A 26,477-nucleotide genomic window follows, 5' to 3' on the forward strand; every position below is an offset into this window, starting at 1 on the left:
GGGGCTCACCTGGGCTCACCTGAGCACACCTGGGCACACCTGGGGCTCACCTGGGCACACCTGGGGCTCACCTGAGCACATCTGGGCACACCTGGGGCTCACCTGAGCACACCTGGGCTCACCTGGGGCTCACCTGAGCTCACCTAGGGCTCACCTGGGCTCACCTGAGCACACCTGGGCACACCTGGGGCTCACCTGGGCTCACCTGGGGCTCACCTGAGCACATCTGGGACTCACCTGAGCACACATGGGCTCACCTGGGGCTCACCTGGGCTCACCTGAGCACACCTGGGGCTCACCTGGGCACACCTGTCCCACCTTTCGGGCGGTACCTGTAGCGCTGGGGGCGGGGCACACCTGGATTGTTCATTAAAGGATCGTTAATTAATTGGTGACGTCATCGCTGGTCTCACCTGCATCCCACCTGGAGCTTCAGGGGCGGAGTCACCGGGACAGGTGGGGGAGGGGGAGACCCCCAAAATTCGCACCTGGGGGGGGGGGAACCTCCCCAAACACACACCTGGACAGGTGAGGGCCCGAAATCCACACCTGGGGGGCGGGAACCTCCCAAAATCCACACCTGGGGGGCGGGAACCTCCCCAAACGCACACCTGGACAGGTGAGGGCCCGAAATCCACACCTGGGGGGCGGGAACCCCCCCCAAATTCACACCTGGAGGCCCCAGACGCCATTTTTAATTTATTCACCTGCCCAGGTGCGGGAGGGGCACCTGAGACACTCAGGGGCTGCCAGGGAGGGGGCGGGGCAGGGGCCAGGGGAGGGATTCCGGGTGAGCTCCGCCAGGTGAGCTCCGCCAGGTGAGCTCCGCCAGGTGAGCTCAGGGGGCGTCGTCCATCAGCTGCAGCGCCTCGGCATCGCCAGGTGAGGCCCTCCCGGGCAGGTAGATGGCGCTGGAGGCTCTCGGGGCGCCCAGGTGAGCGGGGGACGCACCTGGGGACACACCTGGGGTCACCTGGGGTCACCGGGGGGGGCGGGGTGGGGACGGGACACACCTGGGGCCACCTGGGGACACACCTGGGGTCACCTGGGGTCACCTGGGGGGGGCAGGGTGGGGACGGGACACACCTGGGGACACACCTGGGATCACCTGGGGGGGCGGGGCAGGGCCAGGGCTCACCTGGGACACACCTGGGGTCACCTGGGGGGGGCGGGGCGGGGCCGGGGACTCACCTGGGACACACCTGGGGTCACCTGGGGGGGCGGGGCGGGGCCAGGACTCACCTGGGACACACCTGGGGTCATCTGGGGTCACCTGGGGGGGCGGGGCAGGGCCAGGACTCACCTGGGACACACCTGGGGTCACCTGGGGGGGGCGGGGCGGGGCCGGGGACTCACCTGGGACACACCTGGGGTCACCTGGGGGGGGCGGGGCGGGGCCGGGGACTCACCTGGGACACACCTGGCCCGCAAGGTGAGCCAGAGCAGGGCGCCGCTCAGTGACGTCAGCAGCACCAGCAGCGCCACCAGGTACGCGCAGCTGGGGGCCGCACCTGGGCGGGGACAGGTGAGGGGCTCGGGGGCAGCCTTTACCTGTCCCAGCCTTCTCACCTGTCCCGGCTTTACCTGGCACACCTGGCCTGGCTCGTCTCACCTGTCCTGCTTTCTCTTTCACACCTGTCCCAGCTCTTTCCCTCACCTGGCTTTCACTTCTCTACACCTGGGGCTCACCTGGAGCCCCTCCCCCCCACACCTGTCCCTCACCTGCCGCCCCTCCCCTCGGCCCGCACTCACCTGCCGGCAGGGCGCAGCGCACCTGGGCGGCCCCACCTGTGCAGGAGCCGGGCCCCGCCCCCTGGCGGAGACACTCCAGGAGCTGCGTCTCGGAGCCGTCACAGGTGAGCTCGGCCAGCCACGCCCCCCCCGGCAGGTGCGGCCCCACAGGTGCGCTGAGGGCGGGGCCGCAGCCCAGCTGCCGGCACAGCACCTGCGCCTCGGGCAGCCCCCAGGTGAGGCCGCACACCTGCAGCCAGGTGCGGTTCAGCAGCACCTGCACCTGCCCCGCGCAGGGCCCGGGGCCGCCCTGCAGCCGCACCTGGGGGGGGTCGGCACCTGCCGGGAGGGGAGGGGAGGGTGAGGCGCACCTGGGGACACACCTGGGCACACCTGAGCCCCCCCCAACACACCTGAGTCCTCCCAGACACACCTGAGCCCCCCCAGCCCTCACCTGTCCCCCAAGGACACACCTGAGCCCTCCCCCGGGACACACCTGAGCCCCTCCAGCCCTCACCTGTCCCCCAAGGACACACCTGAGCCCTCCCCCGGGACACACCTGAGCCCCCCCCAGCCCTCACCTGTCCCCCCCGCCCTCACCTGCCCCCCCGGTGCTCACCTGCGCACACCACCCCCGCCTCCTCGCGGTGCCCGCAGCGCTGCCACCCCCAGCCCTGGGGGCGCTCGCACCTGTCCAAGGTGAGCTCCTCACCTGAGCACCGCACCTGCTCCAGCCACACGGGGCCGCTGCCGGGCCCGAAGTGGGCGCGGCCAGGTGCGGCCAGGGCGTGGCCGCAGCCCAGGTGGCGGCAGGTGACCCGGGCCGCCCGCAGGTCCCAGGTGTGGTCGCAGACGCCGGCCCACCTGCCCAGGTGCAGCACCTCCACCCGGCCCGCGCAGCTGTGCGGGCCCCCGGCCAGGCGCACCTGGAAGGGCTCGGCAGGTGAGGGCGTGGCGGGGGTGGCTGCACGGGGCACGGAAAGGACAGGTGAGAGACAGGTGAGGGGCAGGACAGGTGAGAGATGGACAGGTGAGGGGTGGGCAGGTGAGAGATGGACAGGTGAGGGGTGGGCAGGTGAGGGAGGGAAAGATGAGGGATGGACAGGTGCGTGCATATATGGCCAGGTGTGCGCAGGTGAGACACGGAGAGGTGTCCGTGCACTCAGGTGCACTCGCCATGGCACACCTGTCCCTGTCTCACCTGTCCCTGTCTCCCCTGCGCACACCTGTCCCTGTCTCACCTGTCCCTGTTTCACCTGCGCACACCTGTCCGTGTCTCCCCTGCGCACACCTGTTCCTGTCTCACCTGCGCACACCTGTCCGTGTCTCACCTGTCCCTGTCTCCCCTGCGCACACCTGTCCCTGTCTCACCTGTCCCTGTCCCCCCTGCGCACACCTGTCCCTGTCTCACCTGTCCGCACTCACCTGCGCACACCACGCCCGCGTCCTGGCCGTGCCCGCAGGTGTTGCTGCCCCAGGGGGGGGCGGGGCACTGCCCCAGGTGTCTCTCGCTGCCCGCACAGGTGAGCTCGCTCAGCCACACCTGTCCCGAGCCCCGCCCGAACCGCGCCCTGCCCGGAGCCTCCAGCGCCGGCCCGCAGCCCAGCTGGCGGCAAACCACCTGTGGGGACAGGTAACGCACCTGGGTGAGCCCAAACACACCTGAGCGGGCAGGTAAGCGCACCTGAGTGAGTGAAAACACACCTGAGTGACCTAAACCGCACCTGTGTGAGCCCGGGGACACACCTGAGCTCACCTGTCCCCATCCAGGGCCTCGTCTGTCCTCCCTCCCCCCCCCCAGCCTCACCTGAGCACCACCCAACCTCACCTGGCTGCACCTGTGCTCACCTGAGCAGCCCCTCAGGACTCACCTGTCCCGTCCCCCCCTCCCCGTGCTCACCTGTGGCCCGCACTCACCTGGGCGTCCCGCAGGTCCCAGCCGTGCTCACAGACCGTCCCCCAGCGCCCGTCGTGCAGCACCTCCACCCTACCTGCGCACAGGTGAGGCCCGGCCGCCAGCCGCACCTCACCTGAGCTGGAGTTACCTGTGCGGGACGGACGGGTGAGAGAGCGGCGGCAGGCGGAGCTCACCTGAGCTGGAGTTAGCTGCACGCACACCTGGCCTCGTCTGCGCACACCTCTCACCTGTGCGCGCACCTGTCCGTGGCTCTCCTGCGCACACCTGTCCGTGCTCACCTGTGCGCACCTGTCCATGCCTCACCTGAGCACGCAGGCGCTCACCTGCACACACCTGTCCCTGTCTCACCTGTGCACACCTGCCCGTGCCCACCTGATCACACCTGTCCATGTCTCACCTGTCTGCGTCTCACCTGCGCACACCTGTGCGCACCACACCTGTGCACAAGCACCTGTCCATATCTCATCTGCACGCACCTGTCGGTGCTCACCTGCTTGCACCTGTCCACGTCTGACTTGAGCACACCTGTCCACGCCTCACCTGCCCATGTCTCACCTGAGCGCACCTATCCACGTCTCACTTGTCTGCACTCACCTGAGCACACCTGCGCACACCGCACCTGTCAGTGCAGACCCCACCTGAGCACACCTGAGCACACCTGAGCACACCTGAGCACACCTGCGCACACCGCACCTGTCAGCCCTCACCTGTCCACACCTCACCTGTGCACACCACACCTGTCCTCACCTCACCTGCGCACACCACACCTGTCAGCGCACACCTGTCCGCACCTCACCTGCGCACACCACACCTGTCAGTGCAGACCCCACCTGAGCACACCTGAGGACACCTGAGCACACCACACCTGTCAGTGCAGACCCCACCTGAGCACACCTGAACACACCTGTGCACACCTGAGCACACCGCACCTGTCAGTGCAGACCCCACCTGAGCACACCTGAGCACACCTGAGCACACCACACCTGTCAGTGCAGACCCCACCTGAGCACACCTGAGCTCACCTGAGCACACCTGAGCTCACCTGTGCACACCACACCTGTCAGTGCAGACCCCCCCTGAGCACACCTGAGCACACCTGAGCTCACCTATGCACACCTGCGCACACCGCACCTGTCAGCCCGCACCTGTCCACGTCTCACCTGCGCACACCACACCTGTCAGCGCACACCTGTCCTCACCTCACCTGCGCACACCACACCTGTCAGCCCGCACCTGTCCACGCCTCACCTGCGCACACCACACCTGTCCGCGCACACCTGTCCGCGCCTCACCTGCGCACACCACACCTGTCCGCGCACACCTGTCCGCGCCTCACCTGCGCACACCACGCCCGCGTCCTCGCCGTGGTGACAGTTGTGCTGCCCCCAGGGCCGGTGGCCGCACCTGAACAGGTCGGGCTCCTCCCCCGTGCAGGTGACGTCATCGAGCCAGATGGGCCCCGAGCCCCGCCCGTACCTGGCCGCGCCCGGCGCCTCCAGGGCGGGGCCGCAGCCCAGGTGAGCGCAGAGCACCTGAGCCTCGGGCAGCCCCCAGGTGTCGTCGCAGACGGTTCCCCACAGGTGCTGGTGCTGCACCTCCACCCGCCCCGCGCACCTGTCGGGGGCACCTGAGAGACGCACCTGGGGCACGGCCGGCAGCCCCGAGCCTGCGGCGGGACGGGGGGGTTACCTGGGGGCTCACCTGGGGCCAGGTGGGGGACAGGTGAGAGGGGAGGGACAGGTGTGGGAGAGCTGTGCCTCAGGTGAGCCCCAGGTGTGCCCAGGTGCGCCCTCCCCCCTCACCTGGCCCCTCCAGGTCCCTCCCCCCATCCAGGTGAGCTCACCTGTCCGCACTCACCTGAGCAGATGGCGCTGGCGTCCTCCACGTGGTTACAGGTGTGCTGTCCCCAGGGCCGGGCGGGGCACTCGGCCAGGTGAGCCTCGGTGCCGACGCACCTGAGCCCGTCCAGCCAGATGGGCCCCGCCCCCTCCCCGAACTGCGCCGCCCCCGGCGCCCAGAGGGCGTGGCCGCAGCGCACCTGGCGGCAGGTGACCTGCGCGTCCCGCAGCTCCCAGGAGTCGTCGCACACCGTGCCCCACCTGCCCGCGTGGAACACCTCGACACGCCCCGCGCACCTGTGCGGGCCCCCGGCCAGCCGCACCTGGCCCTCCTGGGGCTCACCTGGGCACCGCCACGCACAGGTGAGCTCACCTGGGCACCCGCACACACAGGTGAGCTCACCTGGCCCTCCTGGGGCTCACCTGGGCACCGACACGCACAGGTGAGCTCACCTGGCCCTCCTGGGGCTCACCTGGGCACCGACACGCACAGGTGAGCTCACCTGGGCACCCGCACACACAGGTGAGCTCACCTGGGGGCGTCAGGGACTCACCTGAGGGTTCCAGGGTCGCCCCTGCGGGCGGCAGGGTCACAGCTGGGGGCACACCTGGAGCACGGGACACGGACAGGTGAGCTCACCTGGGCGGGGCTCAGCACCTTGGCCAGGTGTGGGCGCTGTTCACCGGCCCCGCCTCACCTGGGGACACCTGGGGCTCACCTGGGAGTGTTGGGGTCACACCTGCGTGCACTGGGGTCGCATTTGACGGGGCCAGGGCCTCACCTGGCCGGGGCACGGCCTCACCTGACAATCAAAGCGTGGGCAGGTGAGCTCACCTGGCCGGTGGCCCAGGTGTGCCCAGGGGTGTCCCCAGGTAACCCTCACGTGGTCACAGGTAAGCCCAGGTGTGACCCCAGGCGCGTCCCGGGTGTGCTCCACCCGCGCAGGTGACTCACCTGGCCCTGGCCCGGACCTCTCAGGGCTCACCTGCGCAGGTGCGCGGACTCACCTGGCCGCGCACAGGTGACGGCGGCGTGCGGGCAGTAGGGGGCGCCCCACACCTTCACCTGGCACTCCAGCAGGTTCCCCTCGCCGCCCGCGCACCTGAGCGACTCCACCCAGGTGAGCTCCTCCCTGCCGACGCTCACCTGGGCGGTGCGCAGGGCGGGGCCGCAGCCCAGGTAGCGGCAGGTGACGTCAGCGGCGGGCAGGGCCCAGGTGAGGGCGCAGACCCCGCCCCAGCGCCCCTCGTGCAACACCTGGACGCGACCGGCGCACCTGTGCGCGCCGCCGGCCAGGCGCAGGTGAGTCAGGTCAGCCAGGCCAGAACCTGCCGGGCGGCGGGGGACAGGTGAGACAGGTGGGGACAGGTGAGACAGGTGAGACAGGTGGGGACAGGTGAGACAGGTGGGGACAGGTGGGGACAGGTGAGACAGGTGAGACAGGTGAGACAGGTGAGACAGGTGAGACAGGTGGGGACAGGTGGGGACAGGTGAGACAGGTGAGACAGGTGGGGACAGGTGAGACAGGTGGGGACAGGTGAGACAGGTGGGGACAGGTGGGACAGGTGAGACAGGTGAGACAGGTGGGGACAGGTGGAACAGGTGAGACAGGTGGGGACAGGTGAGACAGGTGGGGACAGGTGAGACAGGTGAGCACAGGTGGGGACAGGTGAGACAGGTGGGGACAGGTGGGGACAGGTGAGACAGGTGGGGACAGGTGGGGACAGGTGGGGACAGGTGAGACAGGTGGGGACAGGTGAGGACAGGTGGGGACAGGTGAGACAGGTGGAGACAGGTGGGACAGGTGAGACAGGTGAGCACAGGTGGGGACAGGTGGGGACAGGTGAGACAGGTGGGGACAGGTGGGGACAGGTGGGGACAGGTGGGGACAGGTAAGGACAGATGAGGACAGGTGGAAACAGGTGAGGACAGGTGAGGGGGGAACAGGTGAGAGGCTTTACTCACAGCCCGCCTGGCCCTCACCTGGCTCACCTGTCCCTCACCTGTCCCTCACCTGTCCCCACCTGTCCCCGGCCCCTCACCTGCGCACACCACTCCGGCGTCCTCGCTGTGCTCGCAGGTGTGCACGCCCCAGCCCTTGTGGCGGCACTCGGAGGGTGCCCCCTCCTCACCTGTGCAGGTGAGCCCGTCCAGCCACACGGGGCCGAGGCCGGGCCCGAAGCGGGCGCGGGGCGGGGCGGCGATCACCTGGCCGCAGCCCAGGTACCGGCACACCACGGCGGCCGCCGGGAACGCCCAGGTGTCGTCGCACACCGTGCCCCACCTGCCCAGGTGCAGCACCTCCACGCGGCCCGCGCACCTGTGCGGGCCGTCCGCCAGGCGCACCTGGGGGGGCGTGGCCAGCGCGGAGCCTGGGGGCGGGACAGGTGAGGGCGGGAGGGGTTACAGGTGAGGGAGGGCTCAGGTAACGGCCCAGGTGTGACCTGGGGGGCGGTTGGGGAGGGGTTACAGGTGTGACCCGGGCAGGTGAGGGAGGGCTCAGGTGAGGGGAGGGGTTACAGGTGTGACCCGGGCAGGTGAGGGGCGCGCCCAGGAGTTACCTGGGGAGAGGCTACCTGAACGGGACAGGTGAGGGTGGAGTCAGGTGGGGTGGGGGCGGGCCCAGGTGTGACGTGGCCAGGTGAGGTTCCCACGCCTACCTGAGCACCCCCCCCCCCCCGGTGCCACCTGCCCAGGTGAGGCTGACGTCACAGCCCCAGCACCCCCCCTCCCACAGGTGAGGATGACGTCACACCCACCTGAACACGTCACGTTGGCCACGCCCCCCCGGCCACAGGTGCGCTCCCGCCAGGGCCCCACCCTGCACTGCCGCAGGTCGCTCTCGGTGCCTTTGCAGCTCACCTGCTCCAGCCACACCTGCCCAGGTGCGTCCCCAGGTGCGTCCCCAGGTGCGCCCCCAGGTGCGTCCCCGGGTGCGCCCCCAGGTGCGGCGGTGGGCGGGGCATCCAGCGGCGTCCCACAGCCCAGGTCCCTGCAGACCACCTGAGCCTCGGGCGGGCCCCAGGTGTGCCCGCAGAGCCCGGCCCACCTGCCCAGGTGCAGCAGCTCCACCCTCCCCTCGCAGCGGTGCCGGCCCCCGGCCAGGCGCAGGTGAGGCGGCTCCGGCTCCAGGGAGTCTGAAACACCTGAGCTGGTCAGGACAGGTAACCCGGGCACGGACAGGTAACCCCCGGGTAACCCCGGGGACACGCAGGTAACCCCCAGGTAACCCCCAGGTAACCCCGGGGACACGCAGGTAACCCCCAGGTAACCCCCAGGTAACCCCCAGGTAACCCCCAGGTAACCCCGGGGACACACAGGTGTTCCTTGGTTGGGGCACCTGCGCACACCTGTCTTTCCCCACACACCTGTCCATGCTCACCTGTGCACACCTGTCCGTGTCTCACCTGCGCACACCTGTCCCTGTCTCACCTGCGCACAGCTGTCCCTGTCTCACCTGTGCACACCTGTCCGTGTCTCACCTGCGCACACCTGTCCCTGTCTCACCTGCGCACAGCTGTCCCTGTCTCACCTGTGCACACCTGTCCCTGTCTCACCTGCGCACAGCTGTCCCTGTCTCCCCTGTCCACACCTGTCCCTGTCTCCCCTGCGCACACCTGTCCCTGTCTCACCTGCGCACACCTGTCCCTGTCTCACCTGCGCACACCTGTCCCTGTCTCACCTGCGCACACCTGTCCCTGTCTCACCTGCACACACCTGTCCGTGTCTCACCTGCGCACACGGCCCCGGCGTCCTCCCCGTGGTAACAGTCGTTGCGGCCCCAGGTGCGGGCGGGGCACTCGGCCAGGTGAGCCTCGCTCCCGGTGCAGTTGGTCTCGTCCAACCAGATCACACCTGAGCCCCGCCCGAACTGCGCCGCCCCCGGCGCCCAGAGGGCGTGGCCGCAGCGCACCTGGCGGCAGGTGACCTGCGCGTCCCGCAGCTCCCAGGAGTCGTCGCACACCGTGCCCCACCTGCCCGCGTGGAACACCTCGACACGCCCCGCGCACCTGTGCGGGCCCCCGGCCAGCCGCACCTGGCCCTCCTGGGGCTCACCTGGGCACCGACACGCACAGGTGAGCTCACCTGGCCCACCTGGGGCTCACCTGGGCACCCGCACACACAGGTGAGCTCACCTGGCCCTCCTGGGGCTCACCTGGGCACCCGCACACACAGGTGAGCTCACCTGGCCCACCTGGGGCTCACCTGGGCACCCGCACACACAGGTGAGCTCACCTGGGCACCCGCACACACAGGTGAGCTCACCTGGCCCTCCTGGGGCTCACCTGGTCACCGCACACACAGGTGAGCTCACCTGGGCTCCAGGGCTCACCTGGGGGTGTCAGGGACTCACCTGAGGCTGTCGGGGTGGCACCTGAGGGCAGCACGGCCTCACCTGGAGGCACACCTGGAGCACGGGACACGGACAGGTGAGCTCACCTGGGCGGGTGTGAGGGGGCACCTGGGGGGGCTCAGGTGAGGCAGAAACACCTGAGGGGACGCTGGGACCACACCTGGGCGAGGCTCAGGTGTGAGGAGGTGTCGGGGCCTCACCTGGGCAGGTGCTGAGCCCCGCCCCGGGGACAGATGCGCCACAGGTGTGTCCCCAGGTAACGTCACCTGCACACAGCTGTGGCTGTGCCACCCCCTCACCTGGGCGCACCTGTCTACGCTCACCTGGGCCCAGCTGGACTCACCTGCACACAGCGCACCTGTGGGAAAGAGAGAGGACAGGTGAGGACAGGTGAGGACAGGTGGGACAGGTGAGACAGGTGAGGGGAGTTAGGGAACGGGGGAAAGGAGGGAAAATGGGGAAAAAATTGGGGAAAATTGGGAAATTTGGGGAAAATTGGGAAAAATTGGGAAAAAGGGGAAATTTGGGGAAAAAGGGGAAATTTGGGGAAAATTGGGAAAAAGGGGAAAATTGGAAAAAAGGGGAAAATTGGAAAAAAGGGGGAAATTGGGAAAAAAGAGGGCGGAAAAGGGGGGAAATGGGGAAAAAAGGTGAAAATGGGGAAAATAAGGGAAAAGGATGAGAAAAATTGGGGAAAATGGGAAAAACGAGGGGAAAAAATGAAGAATGGAAAAAATGCCGGAGACGTGGGGGAAGGGAGGAGAAAAAAATGGGAAAAATCCAGGAAAATGGGGAAAAATGGGGAAAAATGGGGGAAAATGGGGGAAAATGGGGGAAAATGGGGAAAAATGGGGGAAAATGGGGAAAATGGGGGAAAACGGGGAAAAATGGGGGAAAATGGGGAAAAATGGGGGAAAAATGGGGAAAAATGGGGGAAAATGGGGAAAAATGGGGAAAAATGGGGGGAAATGGGGAAAAATGGGGGAAAATGGGGGGAAATGGGGAAAAATGGGGGAAAATGGGGGAAAATGGGGAAAAATGGGGAAAAATGGGGAAAAATGGGGAAAAAATGGGGAAAAATGGGGAAAATAGGGAAAAATGGGGAAAAATGGGGGAAAATGGGGAAAAATGGGGGAAATGGGGGAAATGGGGAAAATGGGGGAAAATGGGGAAAAATGGGGAAAAATGGGGGGAAAGGGAAGGGGGGGGAGGGGAAACCCAGGGAATTCTGGGGAAAAATTGGGAAAAATCGGGACAGGCCGAAGGTCGGCCCCGGTGGCGCAATCCCGGGAATGCGGAACGAGCCAAAATCCCGGAATTCGCCCCCAAAAAATCGATTGGGGCTCCAAAGGGCGAGGCCGCCTCGGGATTCCCGGAAAAAAAGGGGCGGGAATGGGGGAAGATCCCGGATTTTGGGGAGGGGGGGGGAGGGGCTGGGAACGGGCCGGGGGGGATTGAGGGATTTGGGGAGAAATCCGGGATTTTTGGGAATAAAAAAAAAAAAAAAGAGGATTTTGGGGGGGGGAATCCCGGGATTTTGGGGGGAAAATCCTGGAATTTTGGGAGAAAAATCCTGGAATTTTGGGGGGAAATCCCGGAATTTTGGGGGGAAATCCCGGGATTTTGGGAGAAAAATCCTGGAATTTTGGGGGGAAAATCCCGGAATTTTGGGGGGAAAATCCCGGAATTTGGGGATCGGATCCAAACTTTGGGGCGGAATCCCCCGATTTTGGGATGGGAGAATCCCGTGGTTTGGGCGCCGAATCTCCATTCCGGGGGAAACCTGACGGGTTTCGGGAAATTCCCTCAATTGGGGGGAAAATCTCTCGATTTTTGGGGGAAAATCTCATGATTTGGGGAAAAAAATTAAAAAGTGTCAGTTTTGATGTGAAATTCCCGGTTTGGGGCAAAAAATGCCGGTTTGGGGGCAAAAAATGCCGATTTTGGGCAAAAAATGCCGATTTTGGGCAAAAAATGTCGGTTTTGGGCAAAAAATGTCGGTTTTGGGCAAAAAATGCCGATTTTGGGCAAAAAATGCCGATTTTGGGGCAAAAAATGCCGATTTTGGGGCAAAAAATGCCGATTTTGGGCAAAAAATGCCGATTTTGGGGCAAAAAATGCCGGTTGTGGGGCAAAAAAAGCCGATTTCGGGGCAAAAAATGCCGATTTCGGGGCAAAAAATGCCGGTTTTGGGCAAAAAATGCCGATTTCGGGGCCAACCGCAGGGATTTGGGGGCAAAAGCGGCTCAAATTTGGACCAAAATCCCACCGGGTTTTTTGGGATAAAACCCCTCAAATTTTTGGGATGAAATCCCTCGTTTTTTTGGGGATAAAACCCTTCAGTTTTGGACCCAAATTCCTCGATTTTCGGGGATAAAATCCCTCAGATTTTTGGGATAGAATCCCTCCATTTCAGCCCCAAATCCCGCTTTATTTTTTTTAATTTTATTTTTTAAACAAAATCCCTCAGTTTTAGGGGATAAAATCCCTCAATTTCCAGCCCCAAATCCCTCAAAAAATTTGGGAATAAAATCCCTCAATTTCAGCTCCAAATCCCTGAAATTTTGGGCTAAAATCCCGGAATTTTGGGGATAAAAATTCCTCAATTTCCAGCCCCAAATCCCTGAAATTTTGGGCTAAAATCCCGGAATTTTGGGGATAAACAATCCTCAATTTCCAGCCCCAAATCCCTGAAATTTTGGGCTAAAATCCCGGAATTTTGGGGATAAAAAATCCTCAATTTCCAGCCCCAAATCCCTGAAATTTTGGGCTAAAATCCCGGAATTTTGGGGATAAAAAATCCTCATTTTCCAGCCCCAAATCCCTGAAATTTTGGGCTAAAATCCCGGAATTTTGGGGATAAAAATTCCTCAATTTCCAGCCCCAAATCCCTGAAATTTTGGGCTAAAATCCCGGAATTTTGGGGATGGAAGCTCCCGGATTTTTTTGGAATCACCCCCCCCCCCCCCCCCCAGTTTCGGTCCCAAATCCCGGGAATTTTTTTGGGGATAAAATCCCGGAATTTCCGCCCCGAGTCTCGCGGGGGTTTTTTTTGGGGCGAAACCGCCCAAATTTCGGGATGACCCCCCCCCCGCCCCCTCCCCGATGACGTCACTCACCGCCCAGGTGGAGCAGCCCCAGGAGCCGCCAGGTGAGTCCCAGCCCCCCCCGGGCACACCTGGAGCCCCCGAGCGCACCTGGAGCCGCCATGGCCCCACAGGTGACCTCAGGTGACCCCGCCCCTCCCCCACCGGTGACCCCAAAGGGGGGGGGAGGGGAGGGGGGAGGGGCGCGGGTGACGTCACAGCCGCGCCAGGAAAACGCGGGGAACGGCCGGGCCGGGAGGCGGCAGCGCAGGTGAAGCGCACCTGGGGGGGGGGGGAGGGGAGGGGGGTCACCTGGGGGGGGGACAACACACCTGGGGGGTCACCTGGGCACGGAAACACCTGGGGGGGTCAGCTGGGGGGGGAACAACACACCTGGGGGGGGTCACACCTGGTCATGGACTCACCTGGGGGCGGCACACCTGGCGGGGACACACCTGGGGTTGGGAAACACCTGGGGGGCTCAGGTGTGGGGGGACCCTCACCTGTCCTGCTCTCTCACCTGTGCCCCAGGTCAGCCTCAGTCCGGAGATCTCACCTGGCCGGGCCGCACCTTCTCACCTGTGCCTGAGCTCACCTGTGAACACCTGAACTCACCTGCCATGAGGATTTGGGGTCCCCTTTACCTGCCGGCTCACCTGGGGCTGCTGCTGCACCTGTGGCTCTGCGGTGAGTCCCCGGGCGGGGACAGGTGAGGGGGGGGGATGGGACAGGTGAGGTGGGGCCGCTGAACAGCGCCCACACCTGGCCGAGGTGCTGAGCCCCGCCCAGGTGAGCTCACCTGTCCGTGTCCCGTGCTCCAGGCGTGCCCCCAGGTGAGGCCGTGTTGCCCTCAGGTGCCACCCCGACAGCCTCAGGTGAGTCCCTGACACCCCCAGGTGAGCCCTGGAGCCCAGGTGAGCTCACCTGTGTGTGCGGTGCCCAGGTGAGCTCACCTGTGTGTGCGGTGCCCAGGTGAGCTCACCTGTGTGTGCGGTGCCCAGGTGAGCCCCAGGAGGGCCAGGTGAGCTCACCTGTGTGTGCGGTGCCCAGGTGAGCTCACCTGTGCGTGTCGGTGCCCAGGTGAGCCCCAGGAGGGCCAGGTGAGCTCACCTGTGTGTGCGGTGCCCAGGTGAGCTCACCTGTGCGTGTCGGTGCCCAGGTGAGCCCCAGGAGGGCCAGGTGAGCTCACCTGTGTGTGCGGGTGCCCAGGTGAGCTCACCTGTGCGTGTCGGTGCCCAGGTGAGCCCCAGGAGGGCCAGGTGCGGCTGGCCGGGGGCCCGCACAGGTGCGCGGGGCGTGTCGAGGTGTTCCACGCGGGCAGGTGGGGCACGGTGTGCGACGACTCCTGGGAGCTGCGGGACGCGCAGGTCACCTGCCGCCAGGTGCGCTGCGGCCCCGCCCTGGCGCTGGCGGGCACAGGTGAGTTCGGGCCAGGTGAGGGCCCCATCTGGCTGGACGAGGTCACCTGTCAGGGCTCGGAGGCGGCGCTGGAGCTTTGCCCCGCCCACACCTGGGGCCAACACAACTGTCACCACGGCGAGGACGCAGGTGTGGTGTGCGCAGGTGAGTGCGGGTGAGCAGGGACAGGTGAGATATGAGCAGGTGTGTGCGGGTGTGCACAGGTATGGGCAGGTGAGTGCGGGTGAGCAGGGACAGGTGTGCGCAGGTGAGCAGGGACAGGTGTGCGCGGCCAGGTGAGACACGCTCAGGTGTGCCGGCTGTGCCACTCCCATCTCTCCCCCTCCCCCACAGGTGCTGATCCCTCGCTGCATCCCCAGGTAACAACCGCAGGTGAACCCCCAGGTAAAGCCCCAGGTGGGGATGCCCAGGTGTGGCCCAGGTGTGTCCACAGGTAAATCCCCAGGTGTACCCGCAGGTGAACTCCCAGGCGGTCACCCAGGTGAGCTCACAGGTGGACACTGAGGCACAGCTGAAGGTGAGGCCCCAGGTGTGTCCCCAGGTGCCCCCAGGTGTGTCCCCAGGTGCCCCCAGGTGAGCCCAGGTGTGTCCGCAGGTGCGGCTGGTGAACGGCTCCTCCAGGTGCGTGGGCAGGGTGGAGGTGCTGCACGGGCGCAGGTGGGGCACGGTCTGCGACGACACCTGGGACATGGCGGACGCGCAGGTGAGCTGGGACACAGCTGGGACACAGCTGGGGACACCTGGGGACACCTGGGGACACCTGGGACACCTGGGACACACCTGGGGACACCTGGGGACACCTGGGATACACCTGGGACACCTGGGACACACCTGGGACACACCTGGGGACACCTGGGGACACCTGGGACACACCTGGGGACACCTGGGGACACCTGGGGACACCTGGGACACACCTGGGGACACACCTGGGGACACCTGGGACACACCTGGGGACACCTGGGACACACCTGGGGACACACCTGGGGACACCTGGGACACACCTGGGGACACACCTGGGACACACCTGGGGACACCTGGGGACACACCTGGGGACACCTGGGGACACACCTGGGGACACCTGGGGACACACCTGGGGACACCTGGGACACACCTGGGGACACCTGGGACACACCTGGGGACACACCTGGGGACACCTGGGGACACCTGGGACACACCTGGGGACACCTGGGGACACCTGGGGATACACCTGGGACACACCTGGGACACACCTGGGACACACCTGGGGACACCTGGGGACACACCTGGGGACACCTGGGGACACACCTGGGGACACCTGGGACACCTGGAGATACACCTGGGACACACCTGGGACACACCTGGGACACACCTGGGGACACCTGGGACACCTGGGGATACACCTGGGACACACCTGGGGACACCTGGGGACACACCTGGGGACACCTGGGCTGGGCTGACACCTGTCCCCACACCTGTGGCAGGTGATCTGCCGGTACCTGGGCTGCGGCACCGCCCTGGCCGCCCCCGGCCACGCCCACTTCGGGCAGGGCCCGGACCCGATCTGGCTGGACGGGACGCACTGCACAGGTGAGGAGCTCACCTTGACGCAGTGTCACCTGCACACCTGGGGGGAGCACAACTGCGGCCACAGAGAGGACGCCGGCGTCGTCTGCTCAGGTGAGCCCCAGGTGGGACAGGTGGGCTCAGGTGGGGCTCAGGTGAGCCCCAGGCGGGACAGGTGGGCTCAGGTGGGGCTCAGGTGAGCCCCAGGTGGGACAGGTGGGCTCAGGTGGGGCTCAGGTGAGCCCCAGGTGGGACAGGTGGGCTCAGGTGGGGCTCAGGTGAGCCCCAGGTGGGACAGGTGGGCTCAGGTGGGGCTCAGGTGAGCCCCAGGCGGGACAGGTGGGCTCAGGTGTGGCTCAGGTGAGCCCCAGGCGGGACAGGTGGGCTCAGGTGTGGCTCAGGTGAGAGCCACTGATGGAGCAGGTGCGCTCAGGTAACAGGTGAGCTCTGGAGGTTAAAGGCAGGTGTGCCCAGGTGTGCTCAGGTGTTCCTTGGGGAGCTCAGGTGTGGTTGAAGGGGGAGGACAGGTGAGGGCCTGGAGGCCTCAGGTGTGTCCGGGAGGTGTCAGGTGGGTTCTGGCAGACCCCGGGTGCTCCCAGGTGCGCCCAGGTGTGTCCCCAGGTGTATCCAGGTGTGTCCCCAGGTGCGCCCAGGTGTGTCCCCAGGTGCGCCTCACCCTCCCCTCCCCTCCCGGCAGGTGCCGACCCCCCCCAGGTGCGGCTGCAGGGCGGCCCCGGGCCCTGCGCGGGGCAGGTGCAGGTGCTGCTGAACCGCACCTGGCTGCAGGTGTGCGGCCTCACCTGGGGGCTGCCCGAGGCGCAGGTGCTGTGCCGGCAGCTGGGCTGCGGCCCCGCCCTCAGCGCACCTGTGGGGCCGCACCTGCCGGGGGGGGGCGTGGCTGGCCGAGCTCACCTGTCGGGGCACCGAGGAGCTGCTGCTCGAGTGCCGAGGGCTGCGCGCAGGTACCTGCCGCTCAGGTGCGGCCGCCGCCGTGGCCTGTGAGGAGCTGCCAGGTGAGTGCGGGGCTCACCTGGCCTCACCTGTCCCGAAGTGTTCTCACCTGTCCACCTCGCCTGGCTCACCTGTTCTCCTCATCTCTCCTGTCCCATTTTCCCTCACCTGTCCCCACCTGTGCACGCCTGTCGCACCTGTCCATTCCTTACCTGTCGCACCTGTCCATACCCCGCCTGTCTCACCTGTCCATATCTCACCTGTCCCACTTGTCTCACCTGTCCATCCCTCACCTGTCTCACCTGTTTCACGTGTCTCACCTGTCTCACCTGTCCATATCTCACCTGTCCATCCCTCCCCTGTCTCACCTGTCCATACCTTGCCTGTCTCACCTGTCTGTGTCTCACCTGTCTGTGTCTCACCTGTCTGTGTCTCACCTGTCCGTGTCTCACCTGTCCATCCCTCACCTGTCCATGTCTCACCTGTCCTTGTCTCACCTGTCCGTGTCTCACCTGTCCATCCCTCACCTGTCCATGTCTCACCTGTCCATGTCTCACCTGTCCATGTCTCACCTGTCCATGTCTCACCTGTCCATGTCTCACCTGTCCGTGTCTCACCTGTCCGTGTCTCACCTGTCGCAGCCCTGCCCAGCTCGTGCTCGGTGCTGGAGGTGCTGCTGGGGCTGTGGGCGGGGCTCTGCGGGGCCCTGCTGGGCCTTTACCTGTGCGCCAGGTGTGCCCCCCACCGCCGGGCCTGGCGCCCAACAGGTACGGCCGGGACCCCAAAATATCCCAAAACTGCCCCAAAGCCCCCAGGTGACCCCGAAACCCCCCAGGTGACCCCAAAACCCCTCAGGTGACCCCGAAACCCCCCAGGTGACCCCAAAACCCCTCAGGTGACCCCAAACCCCCCAGGTGACCCCAAAACCCCCCAGGTGACCCCAAACCCCCCAGGTGACCCCAAAACCCCTCAGGTGACCCCAAAACCCCTCAGGTGACCCCGAAACCCCCCAGGTGACCCCAAAACCCCCCCCAGATCCCCCCCCAGGACCCCCCAAAATCCTTGGGGGGTCTTGGGGGGGTCCGGGGGGTCTTGGGGGGTCCCGGGGGTTCCTTGGGGGGGTCCCGGGGGGTCTTTGGGGGGTCCGGGGGGTCTTTGGGGGGTCCGGGGGTTCCTTGGGGGGGTCCCGGGGGGTCCCGGGGGGTCCGGGGGTTCCTTGGGGGGGTCTTGGGGGGTCTTTGGGGGGTCCGGGGGGTCTTTGGGGGGTCCCGGGGGGTCTTTGGGGGGTCCCGGGGGTCGGGAAGGTTTTGGGGACCCCCCAAATCCCCCCCCCCTTATTCCCCCCTCCGTTCCATTTCCCAGGGGAGCCGCTGCTGCCTGAGGAGCCCCCGAGCTCACCTGAGCCGTAGGAACCTGGGCCAGCCCCGGAACACCTCGGAGTCACCTTGAAACAGCCCCCCCAAACCAGTCCAGACCGGTCCGGACCAATAAAACCCCGTACAAACCAGCACAAACCAGCACAAACCAGTACAAACCAGCACAAACCAGTACAAACCAGTACAAACCAGTGCAAACCACTCAAGGCCCGTAGAACGGGCGCGGGACTACGTTACCCAGCGTGCCCCGCGCGCGCTTCCGGAGGGGAAAGGGAGGCGTGGCCTGGCTGGAGGGGGAGGCGTGTCCTGATTGGCGGCGGCGAAGGCGGGAAGCAGGAGGGGGGCGCGGCCTGGTGAGGCGGAGGGGGCGTGGCCTCGTCAGGCGGCGCGGCCCGGGCGTTGCGCGGCGGCGGCGGCGGCGCCGGGCCCGGTCCTGTCCCGGTTCTGTCCCGGTTCTGTCCCGGTTCTGTCCCGGTTCCGGCCCCGGCGGAGCCTCCGCCAGCCCGGCAGGTGAGCGGGGAGCGGGCCACGAGGAGGAGGAAGAGGAGGAGGAGGAGGAAGCGGCGGGGCCTGGAGGAGGCGGGGCCTGCAGCGGCTGAGGGCAAAGGGGCGGGGCCTGAGGGCGGAGAGAGGCGAGGCCTATGGGGAAGGGCGGGGCTTATGGCGGCCCTGGTCACGCCCCCGGTTTGGCCACGCCCCCTCATCTGGGGTTTGGGATCCCACCTGCACACCTGGGGTGGGTCTGGGCTCTCACCTGTCCCCATGTGCACACCTGGGGTGGGTCTGGGCTCTCACCTGTCCCCATGTGCACACCTGGGGTGGGTCAGGGCTCTCACCTGTCCCCATGTGCACACCTGGGGTGGGTCAGGGCTCTCACCTGTCCCCATGTGCACACCTGGGGTGGGTCAGGGCTCTCACCTGTCCCTGTGTACACACCTGGGGTGGGTCTGGGCTCTCACCTGTCCCCGTGTGCACACCTGGGGTGGGTCAGGGCTCTCACCTGTCCCCGTGTACACACCTGGGTCGGGTCTGGGCTCTCACCTGTCCCCGTGTACACACCTGGGGTGGGTCTGGGCTCTCACCTGTCCCCGTGTGCACACCTGGGGTGGGTCTGGGGTCTCACCTGTCCCCATGTACACACCTGGGGTGGGTCTGGGCTCTCACCTGTCCCCGTGTACACACCTGGGGTGGGTCTGGGCTCTCACCTGTCCCCATGTACACACCTGGGGTGGGTCAGGGCTCTCACCTGTCCCCGTGTACACACCTGGGTCGGGTCTGGGCTCTCACCTGTCCCCGTGTACACACCTGGGGTGGGTCTGGGCTCTCACCTGTCCCCGTGTGCACACCTGGGGTGGGTCTGGGGTCTCACCTGTCCCCATGTACACACCTGGGGTGGGTCTGGGCTCTCACCTGTCCCCGTGTACACACCTGGGGTGGGTCTGGGCTCTCACCTGTCCCCATGTACACACCTGGGGTGGGTCAGGGCTCTCACCTGTCCCCGTGTACACACCTGGGGTGGGTCTGGGCTCTCACCTGTCCCCATGTGCACACCTGGGGTGGGTCAGGGGTCTCACCTGTCCCCATGTGCACACCTGGGGTGGGTCAGGGCTCTCACCTGTCCCTGTGTACACACCTGGGGTGGGCCTGGCCTCTCACCTGTCCCCATGTACACACCTGGGGTGGGTCTGGGCTCTCACCTGTCCCCTTGTACACACCTGGGGTGGGTCTGGGCTCTCACCTGTCCCCATGTACACACCTGGGGTGGGTCTGGGCTCTCACCTGTCCCCGTGTACACACCTGGGGTGGGTCAGGGCTCTCACCTGTCCCCGTGTACACACCTGGGGTGGGTCTGGGCTCTCACCTGTCCCCGTGTACACACCTGGGGTGGGTCAGGGCTCTCACCTGTCCCCAGGTACACACCTGGGGTGGGTCAGGGCTCTCACCTGTCCCTGTGTACACACCTGGGGTGGGCCTGGCCTCTCACCTGTCCCCATGTGCACACCTGGGGTGGGTCTGGGCTCTCACCTGTCTCAGGTGCGGGCTCTCACCCGCCCCGCGTCCCCCTCAGGTGCGGCCATGGCGGGCACAGCGCCCCCCGCAGGCGGCCCCGAGCCGCCCTTCACCTGCCGGGAGTGCGGCAAGTCCTTCCGCTGGTCGTCGCGCCTGGCGCATCACCTGCGCAGCCACACAGGTGAGCGGCCCTACAAGTGCCCCGAGTGCCCCAAGGCCTTCAAGGGCTCCTCCGCCCTCCTCTACCACCTGCGGGGCCACACAGGTGAGCGCCCCTACACCTGCTCCACCTGCGGGAAGAGCTTCAAGCGCTCGTCGCTCCTGCAGACTCACCTGCGCGTGCACACGGGGCTGCGCGCCTTCAGGTGCGCCCAGTGCGGCCTGACCTTCAAGTGGGCGTCGCACTACCAGTACCACCTGCGGCAGCACTCAGGTGAGCGGCCCTACCGCTGCCCCACCTGCCCCAAGGCCTTCAAGAACTCCTCCAGCCTGCGGCGCCACCGCCACACGCACACAGGTGAGCGGCCGCACACCTGCGCCACCTGCGGGAAGGGCTTCGCCCAGGCGGCCAACCTGCGGCAGCACCTGCGCGTGCACACGGGCGAGCGGCCCTACACCTGCGGCACCTGCGGCAAGAGCTTCACGCACTCGTCCAACCTGCACCTGCACCGGCGCACGCACGGCCCCGCCCCGCAGTGCCCCGCCTGCGCCGCGCCCTTGGCCTCGCACGCCTGCCTGCGGCAGCACCTGCAGGGCCCCGCCCCCGCCGGCCCCGCCCCCGCCTCACCTGAGCCGCTCTGGAGGCCGCTGGGGGTCACCTGCGCCGAGCCAGAGGGGCCGGGCGCGGCCGCGCCCCCGGCCGCGCCCCACCGCTGCCTCACCTGCGGCAAGAGCTTCAAGAACGGCTCGGGGCTGGCGCGGCACCTGCCCGGCCACCAGCGGCCCAGGTGCGCGGCCGCCCCCAGAGCCCCGCCCCAGCCGGCCACGCCCCCGCCGGGTGAACCCGCCGCCCCGCCCCCGGCCACGCCCCCCGAGCGGCCGTACAGGTGCGGCGAGTGCGGCAAAGCCTTCAAAGGCTCCTCGGGGCTGCGCTACCACCTGCGCGACCACACAGGTGAGCGCCCCTACACCTGCTCCACCTGCGGGAAGAGCTTCAAGCGCTCGTCGCTCCTGCAGACTCACCTGCGCGTGCACACGGGGCTGCGCGCCTTCAGGTGCGCCCAGTGCGGCCTGACCTTCAAGTGGGCGTCGCACTACCAGTACCACCTGCGGCAGCACTCAGGTGAGCGGCCCTACCGCTGCCCCACCTGCCCCAAGGCCTTCAAGAACTCCTCCAGCCTGCGGCGCCACCGCCACACGCACACAGGTGAGCGGCCGCACACCTGCGCCACCTGCGGGAAGGGCTTCGCCCAGGCGGCCAACCTGCGGCAGCACCTGCGCGTGCACACGGGCGAGCGGCCCTACACCTGCGGCACCTGCGGCAAGAGCTTCACGCACTCGTCCAACCTGCACCTGCACCGGCGCACGCACTCGGCGGCGCGGCCCTTCCGCTGCCCCGCCTGCCCCAAAGCCTTCGTCATGGCCGCCTACCTGCAGCGGCACCTGCGCACGCACGGCCCCGCCCGGCGCCGCGCGCCCGCCGCCTCGCCTGCCGCCCCGCCCGCCGCTTACCTGCTGCTGCCCGCCCCGCCCGGCCACGCCCCCCGCAAGGTGTTGCTGCTGCCGGCTCCGCCCGGCCACGCCCGGCAGCACCTGGCGCGGGCGGGCAAAGGGGTGAACACCTGGCAGAGCGTGCTGCTGGTACCTGGGGCCGGGCAGGAGGGGGCGGGGCTGCAGCTGCAGGTGGCTGAGGTGACGGGAGTGACGGGGGTCGCAGGTGCGACAGGTGTGACGGGTGTAGGTGTGACAGGTGTGACAGGTGTAGGTGTGACAGGAGTCACAGGAATCAGAGGTGCGGCAGGTGTGACGGGTGTGGGTGTGACAGGTGTGAGCGGGATTACAGGTGTGACAGGGGTCACAGGGGTCACAGGTGTAGGTGTGACAGGTGTAGGTGTGACAGGGGTCGCAGGGGTCACAGGTGTAGGTGTGACAGGTGTCGCAGGGGTCCCAGGTGTCCCAGGTGTCCAGCTCCAGGTGCTGCCGGTGGCCCCAGAGGTCACCAATGTCCAGGTGCAGGGTGGCGAGATCACGGGTGTCACAGGTGTGACAGGGATAGGTACGACAGGTGCGACTGGTGTTACAGGTGCAGGTGTCCCAGGTGTATCAAGTGTGACAGGTCCAGGTGTCCCAGGTGTCCCAGGTGTCCCAGGTGTCCCAGGTGTCCAGCTCCAGGTGCTGCCGCTGCCCTCGGAGGTCACCAACCTCCAGCTCCAGGTGCTGTCCCCACCTGAGGTCACCAACGTCCAGCTCCAGGCGTTGTCGCCACCTCCAGGTGTCGCCAACCTGCAGCTCCAGGTGCTGCCAGCCCCACCTGAGGTCACCAACGTCCAGCTCCGTGCAGGTGAGGTGACCAACGTCCACCTCCAGGCCCTGCCGCTGACCTCGGGTGTCACCAACGTCCAGCTCCAGGTGCTGCCAGCGTCACCTGAGGTCACCAATGTCCAGCTCCAGGTGCTGCCAGCCCCACCTGAGGTCACCAATGTCCAGCTCCAGGTGCTGCCACCACCACCTGAGGTGACCAACGTCCAGCTCCAGGTGCTGCCAGCCCCACCTGAGGTCACCAGTGTCCAGCTCCAGGCCACCGAGGTCACCAGTGTCCACCTGGAGACAATGGAGGAGGTGACCAATGTCCACCTGGAACCTGCGGAGGTGCCCAGTGTCCACCTGGAGAGGTCAGAGGTGACCAATGTCCACCTGGAACCCGTGGAGGTGGCCAGTGTCCACCTGGAACCCACAGAGATGACCAGTGTCCACCTGGAGACGTCAGAGGTGCCCTCTGACCACTTGGACGTGTCAGAGGTGCCCAGTGTCCACCTGGAACCCGTGGAGGTGCCCAGTGTCCACCTGGAGAGGTCAGAGGTCACCAACGTCCACCTGGAACCCGCAGAGGTGACCGATGTCCACCTGGAATCTACCGAGATGACCAATGTCCACCTGGAGAGGGCAGAGGTGCCCAGTGCCCACCTGGACATGTCAGAGGTCACGAGTGTCCACCTGGAGACAATGAGGGAGGTGCCCAGTGCCCACCTGGAGACCACAGAGGTCACCAATGTCCACCTGGAACCCGTGGAGGTGACCAGTGTCCACCTGGAGACGTCAGAGGTCACCAATGTCCACCTGGAACCCACAGAGGTCACCAATGTCCACCTGGAACCCGTGGAGGTGACCAGTGTCCACCTGGAGAGGTCAGAGGTCACCAATGTCCACCTGGAACCCGTGGAGGTGACCAGTGTCCACCTGGAGACAATGGGGGAGGTGCCCAGTGTCCACCTGGAGACATCAGAGGTGCCCAGTGTCCACCTGGAGGTGCCCAGTGTCCACCTGCAGACCACGGCAGAGGTGCCCGGCGCCCACCTGGACACCTTAGAGATGACCAGTGTCCACCTGGACATGCCCGGTGTCCACCTGGAGATTCCCGGCACACACCTGGACGCTTCGAAAGTGCCCAGTGCCCACCTGGAGCCCCCCTAGGAGGTGCCCAGTGCCCACCTGGACACACCTTGGAGGTGCCCAATGTCCACCTGGACACGTCGGAGGTGCCCAGTGCCCACCTGGAGGTGCCCAATGTCCACCTGGACACACCTTGGAGGTGCCCAGTGCCCACCTGGAGGTGCCCAGTGCCCACCTGGACTCATCAGCCCCCCCCCACCTGTCACCTGCCCGGGTGCCCAGCGCCCACCTGGAGCCCCCCAGGTGCTCCCCGTGCCCAGAGTGAGGGGGGCGGGGCACCTGCACACCTGTGCCCGCAGCTGAGGGGGGGCTGGGGTTACCTGGGGGTACCTGAGCTCACCTGGCGCAGGTGAGGGGGGGGCGGGGGGTACCTGAGCTCACCTGGCCCAGGTGAGGTCCTTCCCGTGTCAATAAAGGCGCCCCTCCCCCCCTCAGTGCGGTCTGTGCTTGCGGGAGGGGGCGGGGCCAAAAGGAGGGGGCGGGGACAACGGGAGGGGGCGGGGCCAAGGGCTGGGAGTAACTGGGAGCACTGGGAGTGGGGGCTGGGCAGTTTGATCTCCCAGTATCCCCCAGTGATTCCCAGTACGGCCCCAGTGATTCCCAGTATGGCCCCAGTGATTCCCAGTATGGCCCCCAGTGATTCCCAGTATGGCCCCAGTGATTCCCAGTATGGCCCCAGTGATTCCCAGTATGGCCCCCAGTGATTCCCAGTATCCCCCAGTGATTCCCAGTACGGCCCCAGTGATTCCCAGTATCCCCCAGTGATTCCCAGTATGGCCCCAGTGATTCCCAGTATCCCCCAGTGATTCCCAGTACGGCCCCAGTGATTCCCAGTACGGCCCCAGTGATTCCCAGTATGGCCCCAGTGATTCCCAGTATCCCCCAGTGATTCCCAGTACGGCCCTAGTGATTCCCAGTATCCCCCAGTGATTCCCAGTATCCCCCAGTGATTCCCAGTACGGTCCCAGTGATTCCCATTATGGCCCCCAGTGATTCCCAGTATCCCCCAGTGATTCCCAGTATGGCCCCAGTGATTCCCAGTACGGTCCCAGTGATTCCCATTATGGCCCCCAGTGATTCCCAGTATCCCCCAGTGATTCCCAGTATGGCCCCAGTGATTCCCAGTATGGCCCCAGTGATTCCCAGTATCCCCCAGTGATTCCCAGTATGGCCCCAGTGATTCCCAGTACGGCCCCAGTGATTCCCAGTACGGCCCCAGTGATTCCCAGTATGGCCCCAGTGATTCCCAGTACGGCCCCAGTGATTCCCAGTATGGCCCCAGTGATTCCCAGTATCCCCCAGTGATTCCCAGTATGGCCCCAGTGATTCCCAGTACGGCCCCAGTGATTCCCAGTATCCCCCAGTGATTCCCAGTACGGCCCCAGTGATTCCCAGTACGGCCCCAGTGATTCCCAGTACGGCCCCAGTGATTCCCAGTATCCCCCAGTGATTCCCAGTACGGCCCCAGTGATTCCCAGTATGGCCCCAGTGATTCCCAGTATCCCCCAGTGATTCCCAGTATCCCCCAGTGATTCCCAGTATGGCCCCAGTGATTCCCAGTACGGCCCCAGTGATTCCCAGTATCCCCCAGTGATTCCCAGTACGGCCCTAGTGATTCCCAGTATCCCCCAGTGATTCCCAGTACGGCCCCAGTGATTCCCAGTACGGTCCCAGTGATTCCCAGTATGGCCCCCAGTGATTCCCAGTATGGCCCCAGTGATTCCCAGTATCCCCCAGTGATTCCCAGTACGGCCCCAGTGATTCCCAGTATGGCCCCAGTGATTCCCAGTATCCCCCAGTGATTCCCAGTATCCCCCAGTGATTCCCAGTACGGCCCTAGTGATTCCCAGTATGGCCCCAGTGATTCCCAGTATGGCCCCAGTGATTCCCAGTATCCCCCAGTGATTCCCAGTACGGCCCTAGTGATTCCCAGTATCCCCCAGTGATTCCCAGTATCCCCCAGTGATTCCCAGTATGGCCCCAGTGATTCCCAGTATGGCCCCAGTGATTCCCAGTAACCCCCAGTGATTCCCAGTATGGCCCCAGTGATTCCCAGTATCCCCCAGTGATTCCCAGTACGGCCCCAGGGATTCCCAGTACGGCCCCAGTGATTCCCAGTATGGCCCCAGTGATTCCCTGTATCCCCCAGTGATTCCCAGTATCCCCCAGTGATTCCCAGTATGGCCCCAGTGATTCCCAGTATCCCCCAGTGATTCCCAGTATCCCCCAGTGATTCCCAGTACGGCCCCAGTGATTCCCAGTATCCCCCAGTGATTCCCAGTATGGCCCCAGTGATTCCCAGTACGGCCCCAGTGATTCCCAGTATGGCCCCAGTGATTCCCAGTATCCCCCAGTGATTCCCAGTATGGCCCCAGTGATTCCCAGTACGGCCCCAGTGATTCCCAGTATGGCCCCAGTGATTCCCAGTATGGCCCCAGTGATTCCCAGTACGGCCCCAGTGATTCCCAGTACGGCCCCAGTGATTCCCAGTATCCCCCAGTGATTCCCAGTATCCCCCAGTGATTCCCAGTACGGCCCTAGTGATTCCCAGTATCCCCCAGTGATTCCCAGTACGGCCCCAGTGATTCCCAGTACGGTCCCAGTGATTCCCAGTATGGCCCCAGTGATTCCCAGTATGGCCC

General features: G+C 65.8%; 3 protein-coding genes across 8 annotated transcripts; 2 read left to right on the forward strand and 1 right to left on the reverse strand.

The window, feature by feature from the left end:
* Positions 1-686: 686 nt before the first annotated feature.
* On the reverse strand, positions 687-13,052 carry LOC136305484 (deleted in malignant brain tumors 1 protein-like). 5 transcript variants are annotated; one of them, XM_066208730.1, is made up of 17 exons: positions 12,962-13,052; positions 10,186-10,200; positions 9,843-9,896; positions 9,221-9,544; positions 8,351-8,625; positions 7,531-7,834; positions 6,496-6,816; positions 6,207-6,290; positions 6,042-6,095; positions 5,507-5,830; positions 4,986-5,315; positions 3,649-3,776; positions 3,157-3,352; positions 2,351-2,695; positions 1,753-2,070; positions 1,410-1,511; positions 687-951 (listed from the first exon to the last, which is right to left on the reverse strand). In XM_066208730.1, the coding sequence occupies exons 1-17, from the start codon at positions 13,050-13,052 to the stop codon at positions 839-841; spliced, it is 3,378 nt and encodes a 1,125-aa protein (XP_066064827.1). In that variant the 3' UTR covers positions 687-838. The 5 variants fall into 5 exon arrangements, with proteins under 5 accessions (XP_066064827.1, XP_066064826.1, XP_066064829.1 ...); XM_066208729.1 differs by having other exon boundaries at positions 7,531-7,860; positions 8,248-8,625; XM_066208732.1 differs by lacking the exon at positions 2,351-2,695 and having other exon boundaries at positions 7,531-7,860; positions 8,248-8,625.
* Positions 12,823-17,567, forward strand: LOC136305485 (scavenger receptor cysteine-rich domain-containing group B protein-like). 2 transcript variants are annotated; one of them, XM_066208734.1, is made up of 10 exons: positions 12,823-12,993; positions 13,460-13,615; positions 13,750-13,803; positions 14,168-14,491; positions 14,681-14,706; positions 14,805-14,864; positions 14,943-15,050; positions 15,808-16,003; positions 16,587-16,902; positions 17,482-17,567. In XM_066208734.1, exons 1-9 carry the CDS (start codon positions 12,948-12,950, stop codon positions 16,889-16,891), a joined length of 1,275 nt encoding a protein of 424 aa, XP_066064831.1. In that variant the 5' UTR covers positions 12,823-12,947; the 3' UTR covers positions 16,892-16,902; positions 17,482-17,567. The 2 variants fall into 2 exon arrangements, with proteins under 2 accessions (XP_066064831.1, XP_066064832.1); XM_066208735.1 differs by lacking the exon at positions 12,823-12,993 and adding an exon at positions 13,024-13,072.
* A 1,015-nt stretch (positions 17,568-18,582) lies between these two features.
* Positions 18,583-24,251, forward strand: LOC136305487 (zinc finger protein 628-like). Its single transcript, XM_066208736.1, has 2 exons — positions 18,583-18,726; positions 20,285-24,251. The coding sequence occupies exon 2, from the start codon at positions 20,293-20,295 to the stop codon at positions 23,854-23,856; it is 3,564 nt and encodes a 1,187-aa protein (XP_066064833.1). The 5' UTR covers positions 18,583-18,726; positions 20,285-20,292; the 3' UTR covers positions 23,857-24,251.
* The last annotated feature ends 2,226 nt before the right edge of the window (positions 24,252-26,477 follow it).

The sequence above is a fragment of the Chamaea fasciata genome, unplaced genomic scaffold (assembly GCF_029207755.1).
Source record: "Chamaea fasciata isolate MVZ Bird 193981 ecotype frontalis unplaced genomic scaffold, bChaFas1.0.hap1 SCAF_439, whole genome shotgun sequence".
Lineage (NCBI taxonomy): Eukaryota > Metazoa > Chordata > Aves > Passeriformes > Sylviidae > Chamaea > Chamaea fasciata.